This window comes from Oryzias latipes, chromosome 3 (genome assembly GCF_002234675.1).
Source record: "Oryzias latipes chromosome 3, ASM223467v1".
NCBI classification, from domain to species: Eukaryota; Metazoa; Chordata; class Actinopteri; order Beloniformes; family Adrianichthyidae; genus Oryzias; species Oryzias latipes.
In genome coordinates, this window is record NC_019861.2 from 6,998,833 (window position 1) to 7,018,880 (window position 20,048).

The following is a 20,048-nucleotide window of genomic DNA, read 5'->3' on the forward strand; positions in this document are numbered from 1 at the left end:
CAAGCCGCGTCAGAGTACAAGCCGCACATGTGTTAGGCGACGTACAGATCACGTCCTGAATCCCAGAGTGAGTGCAATTCATTAGCACACCGTGGGTGGAGTTAGCTTTGACTCAGGGTCATGTATTCGAATATGTCAACATCCGTCAAACAGCACGCACCTCTATTCTGTTCACAAGTTCCTCAGTTATGGTGTTTTTATTTCATTTTTTTCTTTTTTTTTACTTATTGACAATCTAGGTATCATACATAAAATTACAAACAGTAACCATATAATCAACATTACATCCCTCAGTTATGATGAGGAAATTTACATCCGCGATTCCCCATTTCCTATGAGTCTTAGGGGCTAAAGGCGGGGCCAACGCCCGGCTCGCCATACTGTTGTGCGTGTTTAAGAATGACCTAGTATCAGCAGTGCATGGAGGGGTGAACGGGAAAAGCTCTCCTTCCGCTTGTGTCGCGGCAGCGTTATGGGAGTAACAGGGCTGGTTGAAAAAATACACCAGTAAAATAAAGCAGCGGCGACTGAAAAGCGCGCGCCTCAGCGCGATACGCGCGCCTCAGTGCGGCGCGTGCGTCAGAAGTCAGAAGCCTCTGCGCTCCGCACTCGCCCCGCGCGCTCCTTGTCTCCCCTTCCTATCTACTCCGACACCTCTGGCCAGGGCGGCTTCAAGGAGGAGCACTTCGTCCCCATTGCGCCGGGGGAAGGAGCAAATCGTGTCTGTGCAAAGCAATCGGACTTAATACTGTACGTTTTATGTATGAGGGGCGGATGCGTTGTTACGTGTGGGAGCCATCAGACTGCCATCGGCCCCACAGCTCTATAAGAGCAGCAGGAGAAGATGTCTCCAGCTCACACGGAGGCTGTGAGCTGGAGACCACTCAGTCCTTAAAAACCGTAAAAATGATCACGTCTATTTGTGTTTCCAGTCGTGTCCCGACAAAATAAAGGCTGATGTTATTCCGACATATTTACGTGCAGCCAGCGGAGTCACTATGACTCAGAGGTAAATTCACTCCTGAGCATGCGCTGTTCTCTCTGTCACGCAGCTGACCGGCTTTTCCAAACCCGTTGGTGATGGTGGATTTTTTTACGCTGCTTTTAACGATTGCTTTTAACTTGAAAGCTGCATCATACTGTAATGGCGATCACGTGCACGTTGGGTCTAATGGCACCAAAGGATTCTGGGATGCGGCCGGGCATGCGTGTTTCGTTCTGTTGAACCATGACTGAAGTGTCTAAGACCTGAAGTCAAGTCCATGCTGTTTGGCTGCTAAGCGGTGTGTTGAAAAATAAATGCCTTGTGCTTAGTGTTAGATAGAGAATTTGAACCACTCACTGAGTCCTAAAGTACGTGCACGGCGGCCGCCAATTAAATCCATAAATTAGCCGCGTCGCTGAATAAGCCGCAGGGCTGTAAGCGCAGGAAAAAAGTAGCGGCTTATAGTCCGGAAATTACGGTAGCCACACAATCAAGACCCTCATAGAACGTGACATTTTGTTCCACTGTTCTGCAGTCTGTGCCCCGACCTGAAACCCTCTAAAATCCCTGTCAAATAGAACAGAAGACAGTCTACTGTCTGCGGCAGGGGTGGGCAAACTACGGCCCGCGTGCTGGATCCGGCCCGCCTCCATCTTTGGTCTGGCCCACTGAACAATATCAGAGACCCATATTTTTTTTAACCTGCCACAGGATCAAGACGTGACATTTTATTCCCCCCTTCTGCAGTCTGTGCTCCAACCTGAAACCCTCTCAAAATCTCTGTCAAAGAGAACAGAAGACAGTCTTCCCTTTCTACGTCGCAGTTCATCTTTGCCGGTTTAGCTCGTTCTTTTTAAGAGCTATTATGCTGCTTTTTTCAAACAGCACACCCTGTTCTGTGTCCTGATTGGCTGGAGACCTTGTCAATCAATCTCCTACGTGCCGTGTCTCCTGTACAGAAACGCGGAGCTCTTCAGATCAGAAATCTGTGATCGATCAGATCTTTGTTTTCATTCTAAGAACCTGGACCACATTTCTATGAAGGTTTGAGAGTTTAAACAAGAGAAAAGGGTGAAAATGTTCATGTTTGTGTGAGAAAAGTGTATTTAGGCAGTGAGGAGTTTTACTGCCATAAATGTCTGTAATCACTCTCCCTGGATTTCACAGATCACGGTTATTTTTAGAACGTAACTCCTGCAATAAATGAGGGAAATCTGTACTGGTGAAAAGGTAACGCAGATATATGTGCAGCTACAGCAGAAGACAGAGAAATGTGCTTTTTTCATTACTGGATAAGAAACAAAAATCCCTTAAAGTCTTTTTTAGGATTATGACGGGAGAGGATCCACTATTTGTTTTTGTTTTTTTTAAATGTATATTTTTCCTGAATTTTTGTCTTTGAAAATTATAGTGTCATGTGGTCATCATTTTATTTCATAAATAATGTTATTTATTAAGGATCATGAATTAATGAAACTTTATTCATACAGCATTTCACAACTCCTTGAAGGTACCAAGGGGCTTCACAATAAAAAAGAGATCTAAAATGGAAACAAAAGTTTTAAACAAAAAAAACTCTAGAATATTCTGTTTTAGAATATGATTTTCAATCCAAATGTTTTCATCTACATTCATTTTTTTTTTTTTTTTTTTTGTTGTTGTGGACTTGTTCTGTCCAACAGCTGAGCAAACAGATTAGAGCTGAAGGCTTTTTGTGTTGGACAGGTTTTACTATCACAAAAAGAGGTTATATAGCTTAGAGAAACCAGGGTGTAGATTTGTATAAACCCCTTTTTGTTGTATTATTTTTTATTTATTTGTTACATTTAGTGTGTGTGGGGAGGGAGAGGGGAAGAATGTGATGGGGGGGGGGTGTGTGTGAAGGGAGTAAAAGGAAAAGAGGTGAGAAAGTGAGGGATACAAGTACTGATTTGAATAAGTTATTATTTTAAGCTGTAACAATTATACCAGATCTGCTGGAAATACAAATATTACATCAAAGGTGAAATTCTGACACTAAGATGAGTGGAAAACATGTGTCCATCAATACACTGTGGGTTAGGACGAGGGATGAAGCAGACAGGGAGCAGTGTGGCAGTGTGCACATGCACGTGGGGGTGGAGATACATACATGCTGCCGAAGTGAACCGTGTGGTTATAAGGGGAACCAGATCCTACCCAGCCAGACCAGGAGAGGGGAGAAGAGACCCCCAGGCCAGGAACCCCCCCGGCACCGGACCCAGGCAGCCCGGGAGGGCCAGGGACGACGACAGGGCCCCGAGAACCCATGGGCCGCCGACCACCCAACCGGCGCCCCGCCTCCGCGAGCCAGCCTCGGCACCCGGCCCGAGCATCCCAGAGATCGCCGCGCACCCACAGCCACCCCCATAACCCTATCCTCTACAACCCTCCTCCCCCGCCATATTATCTAAGCCCCCTTCCCCAACCCCCTAAATACCCTCCCCCCTCTGTAATGGGGTAGGAGAGCCACAGAGGATCAGAATCAGAATCACTTTATTTGCCAAGTACAGCGCATGTACAGGGAATTTGACTTTGGTTATTTGTGCTCTTGTGCAAACTAGCAAGGTAAAAGGATAAATATTAAAAAGATAAATAATAAAAATATGTAAGATGTAAGGTAGCTGTATGAATAAATAAACATAACTAAATAAAGGAATGGATTAAAATAAAAAAGTCAAAAAATGCAGCAGCAGTAATTCCAGTTTGACAGTTTGTGGTTGTACAGTGTCCCTGAGTAGTCCGGAGTCAGGAGTTCATAAGAGTGACAGCTCGGGGGAAGAAGCTGTCTTTGTGGCGAGTGGTTTTGGTTCGCATTGTTCTAAAGTGCCGTCCTGATGGGAGGAGACTGAAAAGGCAGTGTCCAGGATGAGAGGGGTCTTTTACGATCCTGCCAGCCCGCTTCCTGGCTCTGGATCGGTCACTGTAAACCCGAATAAGTTCAGTGAACTTAAAATTTTTGAGGAAACAGATTACATAATAATTTTTAAGTTGACTTACTTAAAAAGTATAAGTTATTTGAACTTAAAATCTTTGAGTTGAATAAATTAAAACAATTTAACTAAAACTAAACTATAACTTTTTATTTAACTAACTTAAAGATTCTTACTTTACTGAACTAGAATATTTTGTTTTTATTGAACCTTAATACATTAGTTAATTAACTAAAAAACTTTAATATATCTCAACTCAAAATTAATCATTTGAAGTCTAAACTAGTCTTATTTGTCCTTCTTAGTCAGGGCCATTCTTACAAAAGAAAAACTGAGGCAGAATTGCAATTGCAAGTTTATTTTTGAACCACCTTACAAAAGTACATTTGAACAACTTATGGTACTAGAAAGTGTAAAACCCTGCACAATTTGTGTAAAAAAAAGTGCACAAGCCATAAAAAAAATCAGTCTTCAAGAAAAGCAAAAAATGAGCACCAATCTTTTTTACACCATTTCCTTATACAACTTTATAAAAAAGAGCATTCTTACATTTCAAGAAAAGCAAAAATTGTGTACCCTTTTCCCACATAAAACTGTATTTTCTTAGTCTGCCCTTTCCCTACAAACATTAGCGCTCCAAAAAATACCCATTTAGGAATGTCGCCTACCACAAGCTCATCTTCCACCACAACTGCTGTACTGAGCGGACAGATATGAACTGAACTTGTATTGTTGTTGCTGACGGTCAGAATGCCAACAGAGGTGCTGCTGATGTCTGCCTCTGGTGACTAATCTGCAAAGAAAAAAAACCAGTGTAGTATTAAAGAAAGAATTGATCATTTGAGGGAAGGAAACTTTATGCAAAAACTACAACCTGAAATTTACATTTTAAGAGAAGGTCAGAAATTACACATCAGGAAAATGATTAAAGTTGATTTAAATTAATGATTTCAAGCATTGTAGTCAGAGCAATAAATAATTTACACATATTTATCAAACTCATTACAGAAATGATGAAATGCATAGATTAAAAAGACAAAAAAAATAAAACAAAACATAAAAGTCACTTAAATCACATTTGCTTAATTCAATACAGTGATCTTTAACTAAAGTCATGTAGAGATTGATTTATTGCTTGAAAAGGATCTGGAAGAACAGAGCGTATATAATACGAAATCAAATGAAATCAAAATAAGGCTACTTGTAAGAGTCCTCATGATTCCATAAGGCACTGTACACAAAAAAATAAACAAAATCTTTTGTAACATGACAATCTGAAAACAGGATCACATTTAGTTACCCAAACGCCACCCCTCCCTCCACCTAACCAGTTTCACCAATATAACTCTCAGCTTGTGCCTGATGGTCAGCACCTTTCAGGACACGTCCAGGAATTCCATCCGGCCCAGCTTCTTCCCTAGTATTCACCCTCTGGAACTCTTTCCTGATGTCATGCTCTCACAGTTAGCACTCGTTACTCTCCACCAGGTTGTGTCTTTGTTATGGGGCAGTTTTTCAACTACAGCACAGAACATCTCCATAAAAATGACACAACCTGCTGGAAAGAATGTCACCTTCTTGCCAATGCAACTTAAGAGCAAAGATTCAGTTCAGTTTTATTTATATAGTCCTATGTCACAACAAAAGTCGTCTCCATGGGCTTCATACCGGCAATTGTACAAGAACATGAAATCATAATACATTAGGTATTGGCTAAACTAAACTAAACAGACTAAACTAAACTGGGCATCCCTGCCATTAGACCCTCTTACACAGTTAGGAAAAACTCCTTTATAAAAAATAAAACAAAGACTCCTCCCCCAGGACGGACAGGCGATGTACCAGAACTCTTTGAGAAAAAATTACATTTTCTAGTTCAACAACTGCATTTTTAAAGTCCAGCAGATTGGCTTCATCCAGATGAAATAGAGGACGGCTGTGGGCCAGAGACGAGCCAGAGGCGAGGTCCACGGTCCACGGTCAGGTACAGGAGCACAAATGAGCTGGAGTGCAATATTTTAGGAGACCATTTGCTTTGCCACATAACATTGCTTTGGCACGACTTTCTGGTTAAGTTGTATTACCCACACAGCTGGAGTATTAACCAGCACACTGTCACTGGTACTATTTAGTGAATAAAACATTATCCGTCATAAAGTACTTACATTCCAAACTTTGAAGAACTGTGGGTCCTCCTCACGTTTGTATATGGGAAGCCAGTACAGGACAGGAGTACCTTTGACATCAGCAGTCTGCTCTTGCTGCACAGAGAAAAAGACAAATTAATATGGCAAACATATTCAAATGACTGCACCCTTTGGTCTGGCTCAGTTCAGTTCATCTAGTCTTTTTAATAATCTTAAAATTGTACAGTTATTTCAAAAAATAGACCAAACATAGGATGACATTAAATTCATATTTACAAATGCATTGGCATCAACGTTGATGTTTTTTTCTCCAGTGAAGTAAACATTTACAGTCATTCACTGAATTAGAAACGCTCAGTGATTAATATAAACCGATCCAAGTCAGCCCCTTCTTTTAGCCATACTAATGCATAATGTTGATTATGCCATGCAGTTACACCTCACCTGTTTATCATAGAGGTGCAGAAAGTCACAAAGGCTACGTTCACACTGCAGGGTTTAATGCTCAATTCGGATTTTTTGAAAAAATCCGAATTATTTGCTAGACCGTTCACATTTCCAAGTAAATCCGAACTTTTGTGATCTCCAGTGTGACCGTGACACGACCCAAACGAGACCCGCATGCGCAGAAGCCAGAAGAATACTCAACGGTGAACGACGTCACTTGTTTGCGGAGCAGATGTCAACAACAGTGTTGTCAAAAGCGGAGCTCTTTTTGTAATATTAAATTTATTTTCACGAAGGAGCAGCACAATTACAATCTTCTCATTTTAAGAAGGCAATGGAGTCTGGATCGTCTGTACCCACTGTTGTGGAATGGAAATGTGTATGTGTTGGAGCCGCTCGCCCGCGTGTGTGCAAGCGCGTGCCGCGATAGAGAATAGGGGGGGGCAGTGTGTGCGCGCATTCATGTTGTGTGTTACGGAGGGCGGTAATAAAAGAAGGTTTCCCCCAAAATAAATGCTATGGACTCTTTATTAACCCGTTCTGGAGAATCTAAGGATCAGAACAGGGAGGAGGAGGAGGATCGCCCGGGTCCCCCACGCTTGAGCACGGTCAAAGGGGAGAAAGAAAAAAAAGTTATCGCGGTAAAGGTTCAACACCACGCTCTGCCATTTATCTGGAAATTTTTTCAAAAACCGCCCAGTTGCGATAAGAGCCCTGGAGTTTGGCCTGAAAAGAGCGATCAGCCCAAATATTAATCCAATCGGGGATCTCGCTTCCCTTCCACTGACGGGTCTCAGCAGCATCGTCCACCATGGTTGATGTTTACGTTCTCGTTCCTGCCTACTTTAACGCAAAATGATGACGTTTGTTGCGTGTCGATGACGTATAGTTCGGAATCAAGTCGCCTGGCCGGTCAGACGGCGGTCGCAATTGAAAAGAACGGCTACAATTCGGAATCAGGACGGCAAACCCACGGGGCCTGGGTCGCAATTGAAAAGATCGGATCTGTGTCATTCAGACTGTCATGAAAAGATCGGAATTGGGCCGCTTAGGGGCAAAAAATTCGGAATTGGGTAGTTTCAGCCTGCAGTGTGAACGTAGCCATAGAGCCTTCCGGTTCGTGCTGCCTTCTGTCTCAAAAAGATCAGCATCCGTGGCGTCTGTCTGTCCAGGTCAAAATAAAACGGTTTTCGCAGGTTGACATTTGTGATGCGATGAAACTCAGCTCACATCTACAAAAAAAAAATTAAAATGTTAAACACAATTTAAAGCTTTTTCAAGCTACTGGTAGCTTGGAAAAACCGCTGCATTTTACAATAGCCTCAATACTCTGTCCACAATATGTAATCTAGGATGCATATTAATATTTTTTTAATATTTGTGCATTAGCTAGAATGACATATTATTTCAGAGGATGTTTAAGGAAGAGACAAAACAGTTATATTAAAATATTTGACATTATGAAACACAAATCACAACCAAACCAGTGGCCAAAATACCGCTTTTTGAGTCTTAAGCAAACTATATGATACATTTAGTACTCTAACTCGAGCCCAATTCAGGACAAAGTTATAACTGCTACATAACATTAAGGTAGCTTTGACATTTTTCCTTATTTATAATTAATTTAATTTGTCAATAAAGTCAAATGTTCTCCATAGCCGGAGGATTCATTGGACTGGGAGCTGCTCGTGTCTTAAATATTGCAGCCATGTTAATTACAATCAAAACTTACCTTTGCTCTTATTTTTCAAACGAACCGCCGGTTCACTAAAAGAAGATACGAGAACATGTTAGCGTAAGGCAGCTAGCTTAGCCCACATTTGCATTTATTAGGTTACTACGTGAAATACAAGTTACACAAAAAAATAACGATTACCAAATCGCAGAGCCTATGGTAAAAAGTAGTAGAAAAAAAAGGCAATTCCCACTGAGTCGTATATGTGGCTGTGGCAGCCGCTCTGCCAGAGCTAGCGGTTAGCTAGTAGTAACGGTTAGCTAGCTAGTAGTAACGGTTAGATAATTTAAATTGTGCGCCAACCAACTCGGTAAACGTAAAACTTGAAACTTTGCCCCAACAACTTCTTTTAACCACAAGCAATAATTCTCTGATGACATGATACTGCAAAACATACATAATTGTTTAATTCAGAAAAAATATTCGAAGATACATACAAACTCGTGGAGCACGTCATGAATACAAAGGATATACTAGAAGGAACATCAAAAGAAGCAACAAATATATAATACAGAGGCGAAAGTCATAAAATACAATAAAAAATAAAATAATACGACTTACCTAGACGTATGTGCGTTATCGACTTGTGCCAGCTGCCGCTCGCATCAGACCTCCGCCATCTTGAAGACTTCTGTGTCTGAGTTCACGTTCATGGGCGTACATTATGACGTCATCACGTCTCATTACTCATAAGTTTTGACTCCAAGGTTTCATTTACTCAAAATGTTTTAGTCCAATAAAGATATAACTGTGGCAAAAGTTGAATCGGCTTAAAGGTTTTAAGCTGACTCAACTTGTTTGTTACTTTTGAGTTCAGTGATCATAAAACTTTTGAGCTCATTGGACTATCCGGGTTTACAGTGTACAGATCCTGAATGGGGGGAAGGCTGGAACCAATAATCCTCTCAGCAGATCTAATGATTCTCTGTAGTCTGTTCCTGTCTGGTAGCTGAACCAAACCAGACCGTGATGGATGTGGTCAGGACAGACTGGATTATTGCCGTGTAGAAGATGGTCAGCAGCTCCTGAGGCAGGTTGAACTTCTTGAGTTGTCACAGGAAGAACAACCTCTGCTGAGCCTTTTTCCGGACCAAGTCAATGTGAGCGGTCCACTTAAGGTCCCGTGAGATGGTGGACCCCAGGAACCTGTGTGAGTCTGTTGAGGGGACAGTGCTTTTGAGAATTGTGAGTGGGAGTGGTGGTGGGGGGGGGGTTCCTCCTGAAGTCCACTGTCATCTCCACTGTTTTAAGTGGGTTCATCTCCAGGTGGTTCTGGCTGCTCCAGAAGACTAGCTGCTCCACTTCTCCTCTATATACAGTCTCATCGCCGTCCCGGATGAGCCCAATGACTGTGGTGTTGTCTGCAAACTTTAAGAGTTTCAGAGAGGGGGCTCCTGATCTGCAGTCATTGGTGTAGAGGGAGAAGAGCAGAGGGGAGAGAACACACCCCTTGGGGGGCGCCAGTGTTCAGGATCCGGGTGCTGGATGTGAAGCGACCCAGTTTCACCTGCTGCCTCCTATCGGTGAGGAAACTTGTGATCCACTGACAGGTGGGGAGAGGCACGGCAAGCTGGGACAGCTTGTGGTGGAGGAGCTCTGGGACAATCGTGTTAAATGCAGAGCTAAAGTCCACAAATAGAACCCGTGCGTAGGTGTCTGCAAAGTCGAGGTGGTGCAGGATGTAGTGGAGAGCCATGTTGACTGTGTCATACCCTGACCTGTTTGCTCTGTAGGCAAACTGCAGGGTGTCTAGCAGAGGCTCTGTGATGACCTTCAGGTGGTTCAGCACCAGTCGTTCAAAGGATTTCATGACTACCGAGGTCAGGGCGACTGGTCTGTAGTCATTTAGTCCTGTGACTGGGGACTTCTTGGGGACTGGAATGATGGTGGAGAGTTTGAGACAAGCAGGTACCACACACATCTCCAGGGAGCTGTTGAAGATCCTGGTGAAGATGGGAGCTAGCTGGTCAGCACAGACTTTCAGGCAGGAAGGAGAGACTCCATCGGGTCCTGGAGCCTTCCTGATCTTCAGCTTCTGGAACTGTTGACGCACATCTCGTTCACAGATCATCAGTGTGGATGAGGGGGAAGGTGTGGGGGAGGTTGGGATTGCAGGTAGATCCTGTGTGATGGCAATGGTGGCTGAGGAGAAAGGTGATGTTCTTTCAAACCTTGAGTAGAAGTCGTTAAGCTCCTCAGCCAGGTGGTAACTGTCTGAGGGGCGGGGGGGGATGGTCTCCGGTAGTTGGTCATGGTCTGCAGGCCTTTCCAAACTGCAGAAGAGTCGTTGGCAGAAAACTGGTCCGTCAGCTTTGCAGTGAAGGACCTCTTTGCGGCCTTGATCTCCTTTGTAAGCTTGTTTCTAGCCTGCTTATACCGGTCCCGATCACCACTCCTGTAGGCCTCTTTTTTGTCCTGACGTAGCTGCCTCAGTTTAGCAGTGAACCAAGGTTTTTTGTTGTTGTATGTGCAGAAGGTTTTAGTCTGCACACACATGTCCTCACAAAAACTGATGTAGGATGTGACAGTGTCAGTGAGTTCGTCCAGGTCTGAGGCAGCAGCCTCGAAGACGCTCCAATCAGTGCAGTCAAAGCAGGCTTGCAGTTGCATCTTTGACTCATCTATCCATATCTTCACAGTCTTCACTGTGCCTATAGGTTGGGATAAGATAGACTAGGCAGTGGTCAGAAAGTCCCAGGGCAGCGCGGGAAACAGAGTGATATGCGTCCTTTATTGTTGTGTAGCAGTGGTCCAAAATGTTCGAGTTCAAGTCACGTGCTGTTTATATTTGGGTATTTCAGCCTTGAGGTTTGCTCTGTTAAAATCCCAGAGTGTAATCATCAGAGAGTCGGGGTGGTTTCTTTCAACCTCTGTGATCTGGTCAGCGAGTTGCTGTAACGCCTCCGTTACGCACGCCTGTGGTGGAATGTAAACACCGACCAGCACGAACGACGAAAACTCCCGCGGAGAATAGAATGGTCTACAGTTTATGAAAAAAGGCTCCAAGTGCGGGCTGCATGTCTTCTTTAGCACAGTGACATCTGTTCACCAACCTTCGTTTATATAGAAGCACGTTCCGCCTCCCTTTGATTTCCCCAACAGCGCAGTGTTGCGGTCCGCGCGGTGCAGCTGGAAGCCCGGTAGGTGAAGTGTGCTGTCCGGGATGTGTTCACTGAGCCAGGTTTCAGTAAAGCAAAGGGCGGAGGAGCAGCGAAAATCCGAGTTTTTTTTTTTTAGGAGAAGCAGCAGTTCATCCACTTTGTTCCTATCCTATCCGTGTGAGTGAAAACAGGATTAAAAAGTCTGGCACTGGACTGCCCGATGTGCAAAAGCTCCTCTCTGCTGAATGTAACCGCAGTGGTAGAGCGGAGAGCGGGAGGATCCCAGCGAACCAGCCCCCAGGTCCATCCCACCCATGCACTCTCGCACACATACTCACAATCTTCTGGTTACCTCCGCCGCCACGCAGTAACCCCCTCCGTCCGACCGACCCCCCAGCGTCGCATGCCCGACCAATTACCGCAGCCGACAGGATACCCACAAGCCCGGCCGCCCTGAGAGGACCAGGCGGGTGAAGACCGGCCGCCCCTCCCCGATCCCACCCATGTATGGAGGTGTGGGTGTGCTGTGTGTGTGCTGCAGGTAAAATAGGAGGTCTCCAGTGTGGGGGGCCCCACCGCTGCCAAGCCACAGAGCCCCCCCACTCCGGGGTCCCTCTGTGTGTGGTGTGTATTTGCTGTGTGTGTGCTGCTAACATGCAGTGTGTGTGTCTAAAGTTAAAATTGTGGGGGGGACCAGTGAAAGATGAGCACGGATATTTCACCGTGCCCCCCCTCCACCAGACCCTCCCCACAAGGCCCTAGATGAATCAGGGTGGCTAATATGCAAGTAAAACTGGGATGGAGGGCAGGCGCCGACGCGACCCCAGAAAGAAACACCCCCAGTGAGCCCCGCCAGCATACCCCACCCATCCAGTTCCCGGAGCACTATGTGACTGTGTTCAACATTTGTTTGGGTGAGAGCGGGGAGGAGTGGCGGATGGGCACAACCGGGGGAAGAAGGCTCCACCGAGCGACCGGCCCCCCAGCCGGCCGCGATAGGCGCCCCCCCTCCCAGGGCGGCCAGGCAGTCAGGAAGCGGCAAGCCAGCCGCAGATGGAGGCTGGTAGCGTCGAGAGACAGCCAGCAAGGAAGGGGCCCGGTGCCAAAACGGTTGGGCAGGAGGTCCAGCACCACCATTCATCCCCTGACCTCCCTAAGGGATAGCACACCGCCCCCCCCTTAATTAAAAAAAGAAAAATATAATAATAAGAATAATAAATAATAATAAATACTGTGATATATATATAAAAAAACGCCCCTCTCACCCTCCGCGGGTGGTTTCTCCTCCAAGCTCGGGTCCTCTACCAGAGGCCTGGGAGCTTGAGGATCCTGCGCAGTATCTTAGCTGTTCCTAGCACTGCGCTTTTCTGGACTGAGAGGTCTGAGGTCTTTCCAGGTATCTGTTGTAGCCACTCCTCCAGCTTGGGGGTTACTGCCCCGAGTGCTCCAATTACCACAGGCACCACTGTCACTTTCACTTTCCATGCTTTCTCCAGTTCTTCTCTGAGTCCCTGGTATTTCTCCAGTTTCTCATGTTCCTTCTTCCTGATGTTCCCATCGCTTGGTACTGCCACATCCACCACAACGGCTTTCCTCTGTTCTTTATCCACCACTACAATGTCTGGTTGGTTTGCCATTACCGTCCTATCAGTCTGGATCTGGAAGTCCCACAGGATCTTTGCCCTCTCATTCTCTACCACCTTCGGAGGTGTTTCCCATTTTGATCTTGGGGTTTCCAGTTCATATTCTGCACACATGTTCCTGTATATTATTCCAGCCACTTGATTGTGGCGCTCCATGTAAGCTTTCCCTGCCAGCATGTTACACCCTGCAGTTATGTGCTGGATTGTTTCAGGCGCCTCTTTGCACAGCCTACACCTTGGGTCTTGTCTGGTGTGGTAGATCTGAGCCTCTATTGCTCTGGTGCTCAGGGCTTGTTCCTGGGCTGCCAGGATGAGTGCTTCGGTGCTGTCCTGTAGGCCAGCCCTTTCTAGCCATTGGTAGGACTTCTTGATATCAGCCACTTCAGTTATGGTCCGGTGGTACATCCCATGCAGGGGTTTGTCCTCCCATGAGGATCTGTCCTCCAGCACTGTATCCTCTGTTCTCCATTGCCTGAGACATTCACTGAGCACACTGTCATTTGGGGCCTTGAGCTTGATGTACTCAAGCATCTTGGATGTTTCATCCTGGATTGTGGCTTCTACGCTCACTAGTCCTCGGCCTCCTTCCTTGCAGCTAGCATACAGTCTAAGGGTGCTGGATTTGGGATGGAACCCTCCATGCATAGTGAGGAGCTTTCGTGTTTTAACATCCGTGGTCTGTATCTCTTCCTTTGGCCATCTTATTATTCCTGCAGGGTATCTGATAACTGGCAGTGCGTAGCTGTTTATTGCCCGGGTCTTATTTTTGCCATTGAGCTGGCTTCTCAGGACTTGCCTTACTCGTTGGATTTAGCTGTTGCAGCTTTCCTTGTTGCCTGCTCCAGGTTGCCATTTGCCTGTGGAATTCCAAGGTACTTGTAACTGTCCTCGATGTCTGCTATTGTTCCTTCTGGGAGTGAGAGCCCTCCTGTGTGGACTACCTTGCCTCTCTTAGTCACCATCCGGCTACATTTCTCGAGCCCGAATGACATCCCAATGTCAGTACTGTAGATCCTGGTGGTGTGGATCAGGGAGTCAATGTCACGCTTGCTCTTAGCATTTAGCTTGATGTCATTCATGTAGAGGAGGTGACTGATGTTGGCCCCATTTCTGAGTCGGTATCCATAGCCAGTCTTGGTGATTATTTGACTGAGGGGGTTGAGACCTATGCAGAACAGCAGTGGGGACAGAGCATCACCTTGGTATATCCCACATTTGATGGACACTTGTGCAAGTGGCTTCCCATTGGCTTCAAGGGTGGTTTTCCACAGCGTCATTGAGTTTCCTATGAAGGCTCTTAGAGTCCTGTTGATGTTGTACAGCTCCAAGCATTCAGTGATCCATGTGTGTGGCATCGAGTCATAGGCCTTCTTGTAATCAATCCAGGCTGTGCACAGGTTGGTGTGTCGTGACTTGCAGTCTTGAGCGACTGTTCTGTCGACCAGGAGTTGGTGTTTGGCTCCTCTGGAGTCTCTACCAATGCCCTTCTGTGTGTTACTCATGAATTGATCCATGTGCCTATTTATCTTGGTTGCAATGATGCCTGACATGAGCTTCCATGTTGTGGACAGACAGGTTATTGGCCGGTAGTTGGATGGGACTGCACCCTTTGAGGGATCCTTCTGGATCAGGATCGTTCGCCCTTCTGTTAGCCATTCGGGGTGAGTCCCATCTCTTAGCAGCTGGTTCATTTGTGCTGCCAGGCGCTCGTGGAGTGTGGTAAGCTTCTTTAGCCAGTAGGTATGTATCATGTCAGGGCCCGGTGCTGTCCAGTTCTTCATACCTGAGACTCTTTCTTGGATGTCTGCCACTGTGATGGTTACTGGATTCTGTTCAGGGAGGTTGCTATGTTCTTTTCTCAGAGAGACCAGCCACTGGGCATTGCTGTTATGTGCTGTCTGTTTCTCCCATATACTTTTCCAGTACTGTTCAGTTTCTAGCCTTGGTGGGTCTGCTCGGCTGTTTTGACCCTGCCACTGAGCGTACACTTTTGCAGGTTGAGTTGCGAAGAGCCTGTTTATTTGTCTGGCTTCATTGTCTCTTGTGTACCTCTTTAGGCGGCTGCTCAAGGCTAGGAGCCTTTGTTTGGCAGTTTCCAGTGCTTCAGGTATGGGCATCTGGCTGTATCTCTTAGGTACTTGCTTTCTCATTGTACCTCTTTGAGCCTCTGTCAGCTTACTCACATCCTTCCGAGTTGCCTTGATTTTGGCCTCTAACCGTTGCTTCCATGGTGGGTACTGTTTTCTTCCATGGTTGCTCTTGTAGCCAAGCATCTCAAGGATCACTGCTGCTGAAGTGTAAACCAGTTCATTGGTTTCTGTGATGGTTGTGGTAGGAATTGCCCTCAATGCTTCATTCACAGTTTCTAGTAGACTTTCAGGTACGTCACTTAACCGTTGTAGCTGGTGTCGGGGTTGCCTAGTGTTCATTGTAGACACGATCTTGTCTTTCAGGTCAGTTGCTGCCTCGCTCAGCGTAATTGTGGTTGTTGGGGCTGTGTACCCAATCTCAGGGTGGGAGTGTGGCATAACCTCCTCTCTGACCTGTTGTTCTGGCTCTCCCGTGGCATTATATTGTATCGCTTCAATCTCAAGTTGTGATAGGAGTTGCCGTTTGTGGATGTTAGAGCACTGAGCTACCAGTTGTTTGGCAGTTAGCCTTGATTGTGGGTTTCAAAGCATCCATTCATTCCACATTCTCTGCATGTAACCCCTCTGGGTGGGATTACTTGAGTAGTAGCATTCTAACAGAACCTTGTTCTCACATCTAGTCCATTTCCGGCTTGTTCCAGTAGCCCACTTTACATCAGGGTGCTCTGGTCCCTCAGCACCTGACGCAGACCTTGTTTGGCCGGGCGACGTCTGAGCCGTCATTGTTATGGTAATTACCCCATTTCCATGGTAATTGCCCCCATTTCATTGCCATTTTTTCCATTACCATTAATTGTTCGTTCCGCCCTGGGAATCGAACCCGGGTTTCCTGCACGACAGTCCTACACCTTACCAACCGAGCTACCCAGCCATATATATAAAAAATTAAATTAAATAATAATAATAAAATAAAATAAACCCAGCCAAGTGAGCCCCTTAACCCCTCCTGTGAATGCAACGTCGACCCCCGGGAGGCCAGGCCGTGCGCCAACTACTGGCCACGGGTGAAACACCGGCCACGGGCAGACGACCCCAGGCCCCAGAATCCCAAGCTCCCCCCCAGCCCCCGCCACGGCGACCAGCCACCCGGCCACCGTTCCCGGTCAACCGCACTGCCTACCCTGCGCCCAGAAGGCATCAGCCCAGGACGAAGGCATCAGCCCAGGATTTTTCTTTTTTTTCATCTACATTCCATGTTATATCATTCTTACTCCACACATCTGCTCGTGGTCCGGCCCTTCTATCCAATTTTAGAACCCAATGTGGCCCGCGAATTAAAATAATTGCCCACCCCTGGTCTACGGGAACTATTGCAATCTAGCTTGCACATTTTTTGGAATTTTTATAGATCGTCTCGTCACGTCTCGGGCATCAATGGCAAGCCAATGTGGAAAAATTATCAATTCAGAATTTCTAGATTTTAAACAGTGTGCACGTTGTGACCTTGCAATTGTGGCGTACTGTTATAACTCGCATGTTTTTCAGTGGAATACTGTGAAAATTGAATGCATGCATCCATGGCTGGATCTGAACATATTGAAAAAACACTGTGTTTGGACATATAAGGAAGGGGGGCGTGGTCACAAAAGACCTCCATTGCTAAGGACATCCAAAAGTGTACGTTTTCAGATTAGTCTGAAACTGACGTTCATCTATTCGTTATCCCCAGGCGACCAAAACATAAAATGGTTGCTATGGAGATAAAATCAACAGAAAAATTAAAAAAAAAAGTGGATTTTCTATCAACTTATCACATGTACCTCTTACCAATATGATTACCTTAAGCAATGTGCTTTTCTGAGTGAGTTCATGATGCTGATCGCAATGCTACCACTTTTAGCCACATTAGCACAACTGGCATAGTCAGCATCCTAAGCAATGTCATTTTCTGAGCTACATCAAAGATTGTTTCTCCTGAAAATTAAACTTCATTCATTTTTTTAATTAATGTACCCTGACAAGCGGAACTTATTTAAGATACTGAGTTATAGGAAATGTACACTTACACAATTACACTTTTTGGGCATATTTTTGTTCTGGCATGAATTTATTGGAACACCTTTTCCTGACAATCTTTGCAGCTGTCTCAGGTGTCATAAATAATCATCTCACTGTTGACTTCATGTCGTATGGAAATGGCTTTATGGCCCTTTCTTGAATGACAGACAGCAGTAACTGCCTCTGGCTTGATAACATTTTTCCCCTGTTATTGATTGTCAGACAGCTCAATGCTGTAGACAAAAAAAAAAAAGAGAAAGCATATATTTTTAGAAGATCAATAAATCTCTTATTTTTCTCAGGTTTAAATGAAAACTTGTTTCAAATAGTTGTATGTAACCACTTCTTTTTAAAAACAGTAATGTTAGTTTTTTTACTGTGAATAAAAGAAAGATTTTACAGGCAATGATCAATATGTCCTTTTAGTTGTAGAGTGTCTTTTTTATTTATCTGAAGAGAACCATATTTTCTTTAGAAATTTGCTTTGTATTAGTTCTTTTTTGCAGTTAAAAATATAAGATGACTTTAAATGTTTGTCTGGATGCACCTTCTGTCTCCTTCTGACTTAACAGCAAAATTAATTGCTCTTTTTGCCTCTCTTTTGCAGGTTACGACTTTTGTGCAGAGGGACTAATTTGTGGAGAAAACTCTGAGTGTAAAAACAGGAATACTAAAGCAGAGTGCGAATGCAAGAGTGGCTATGCTTCCATCCATGGGGATTCTACTTATTGTGAAGGTAGGACCTGATTTTTTTCTGGGCTTTGGCTGTTTAGTGGCTAATGGGACCAACTTATTTAATTTATTAGCTCACAAAGCTAAAAAATGCTTCTTGGGTATGCTGGTGTGTCTTTGCATACCTATAATAGGAACCTGCCGTTGAAGTGTAAGCTCTGGAAATGAGATATTTTTATTTATATTTAATTAAATAATTTAAATCCCCCCAAAAATATCTAATATAAAATGCTGCATGAATATGAACTACCAACAACGTTAAAACAAATTGTGCATTTTCTTCTCTCTCTGCTGACGTCAAATGACCACATCACCTATTACTAGATTTGCTGCGTTGAGATCCATGACAGGGGGCGTATTTTGTTTTGAAAGGAACTTGTGTGAACTCTGTCAAAAGTTATCAACTATTACATCTTTTGAATAAAAGGCCATTTTCTTTTCATGTTTTATTTATGCCAAAAAATAACAAACTTGTTAAAAATTTGCCCTGCGAAGTGCAAAATTGATTTTTGACCAGTTTGTGAGGCTAAAGGCTATACTCAGGACAACACAAATGCTGAGTCTTGGATGGGAATTAATCATTCCATAGGACTTCAACCATCTGGACAAAGTCCATCAGAGGGTTTTCAGTGTGTTATAAGCTTCCTGAGTGGGTTCTTAATACTTAGAAAGGATGAAGCTAATGGTCTTATTTGGTTAAGAAGCTTAGCAACTTCATGTGTGGACTGAAATTCTTGCTCTTTTTTACATTTTTTTTATTTGAGTCCACTGTATTGAGTCCACTAATACAGTATTTTTTAGAACCACATAAATCAGGATTCCCTGAACATCACTTGAGCTGGTCACCATGGGTATACCAGTCTTTTTTGATATGCAGTACAAAGAGTTTACCCTCAGCTGTCTTATACCACATGAGTAAGGGGCTGGGAAGCTCTGATTATTAGATCAGCTATGTAATTCACCCAGGCATCGGAACAGTTTGGCTTCTGCAACTCTCTCCGTATTTGAGGACTGCATGCTAAAGACAGCTCAGGCGTCTGTGTAACTGGATTAGCAAGATTTGACTGTACAGAATGATGACATTTGGCATGGCTTCACTGTCACTTCCAACTTGAATTGGTTTTACGGTAACACATCCCACACAAGAGGTGGAGCCACTACAGTCACATCACTATATACATTTACTCATTTCTTTTAACATTTATGACTATTTTATTGCAAACTACTAAAGATCTTAAAAAGATGTAATAAGTTGAAAATGTATATCTTTTTATATGTGAAGTCAAACATAGTAGACTTTGGAATTTATTATTTAATTTAAGCAATCAAAACAGAAATACTAAAGAAGGCAAACAAAAGAGATGTGTATCTATACATAGATGTATCAAACTTTGGATGGTTAATCGTGACTTGATTGGAAACTTTATAAAACTAAAGTAATAAAAAATGAAGATATATCCACATACATATGTAAATGATTAATCTTGATCATAAATAGTCATATTTATACTTTGAAATTATATTGTAAGTTTAATTTATGTATTGATCTTGATAACACTGTGGTTTAAACTATCCAAGCTCTGTACTGTAGGGAAGACCCATTTCATAAAAATGGATTATTTTTTTCCTCGAAAACATGTGCTTTTCCATGTGCTCTTTTCATTTTCTCATCATGGTTTTTGCTGGTTATTCCCCTTGTTGTCAGTCCATAAATATGCTTATACCATGGTCCGGTTGAATACTCGATTCTGATTGGCTGCTGGGTATGCATTAAAACCTGATAACCACACGGTGAAAAAAGAAGTTCGGTCAGCTAGCTTAAATGTTTTGTATAACTGCGCCGGCTTCTTTAAAACAACCTTTTGCTTCATCATCTGGACAAGAACAAGCGGTAAGAGGTGAACTTTCTCTCTGAACTGATGCTTTATTCAAGCCATCGGGACGATCAGCATATATATATATATATATATATATATATATATATATATATATATATATATATATATATATATATATATATATATATATATATATATATATATATATCGCCGAAACTTGACTGCAGCGGTGGTGCTGCGCGACGCGGAGTCACGCATCGCATGACATATAGTCCGCTTATTGTTAGAAAAGCTATCCAAATCGGAAAAAAATAAACA

At 44.0% G+C, this 20,048-nt stretch overlaps 1 protein-coding gene and 1 long non-coding RNA gene across 2 annotated transcripts in view; one reads left to right on the top strand and one right to left on the bottom strand.

Moving 5' to 3' along the window:
* The window catches only part of nell1 (neural EGFL like 1), a 507,083-nt gene that overhangs the window by 197,941 nt on the left and 289,094 nt on the right, over positions 1-20,048 (top strand). The window contains exon 12 of the mRNA XM_023952325.1: positions 17,768-17,896. Within this exon, the coding sequence (XP_023808093.1) occupies positions 17,768-17,896 (129 nt within the window). The remainder of the gene's footprint in view (positions 1-17,767; positions 17,897-20,048) is intronic.
* LOC111946925 lies at positions 4,281-6,560 on the bottom strand. The gene is made up of 3 exons (XR_002872738.1): positions 6,528-6,560; positions 6,102-6,197; positions 4,281-4,729 (listed from the first exon to the last, which is right to left on the bottom strand). It is a non-coding gene; the product is annotated as an uncharacterized LOC111946925 (long non-coding RNA).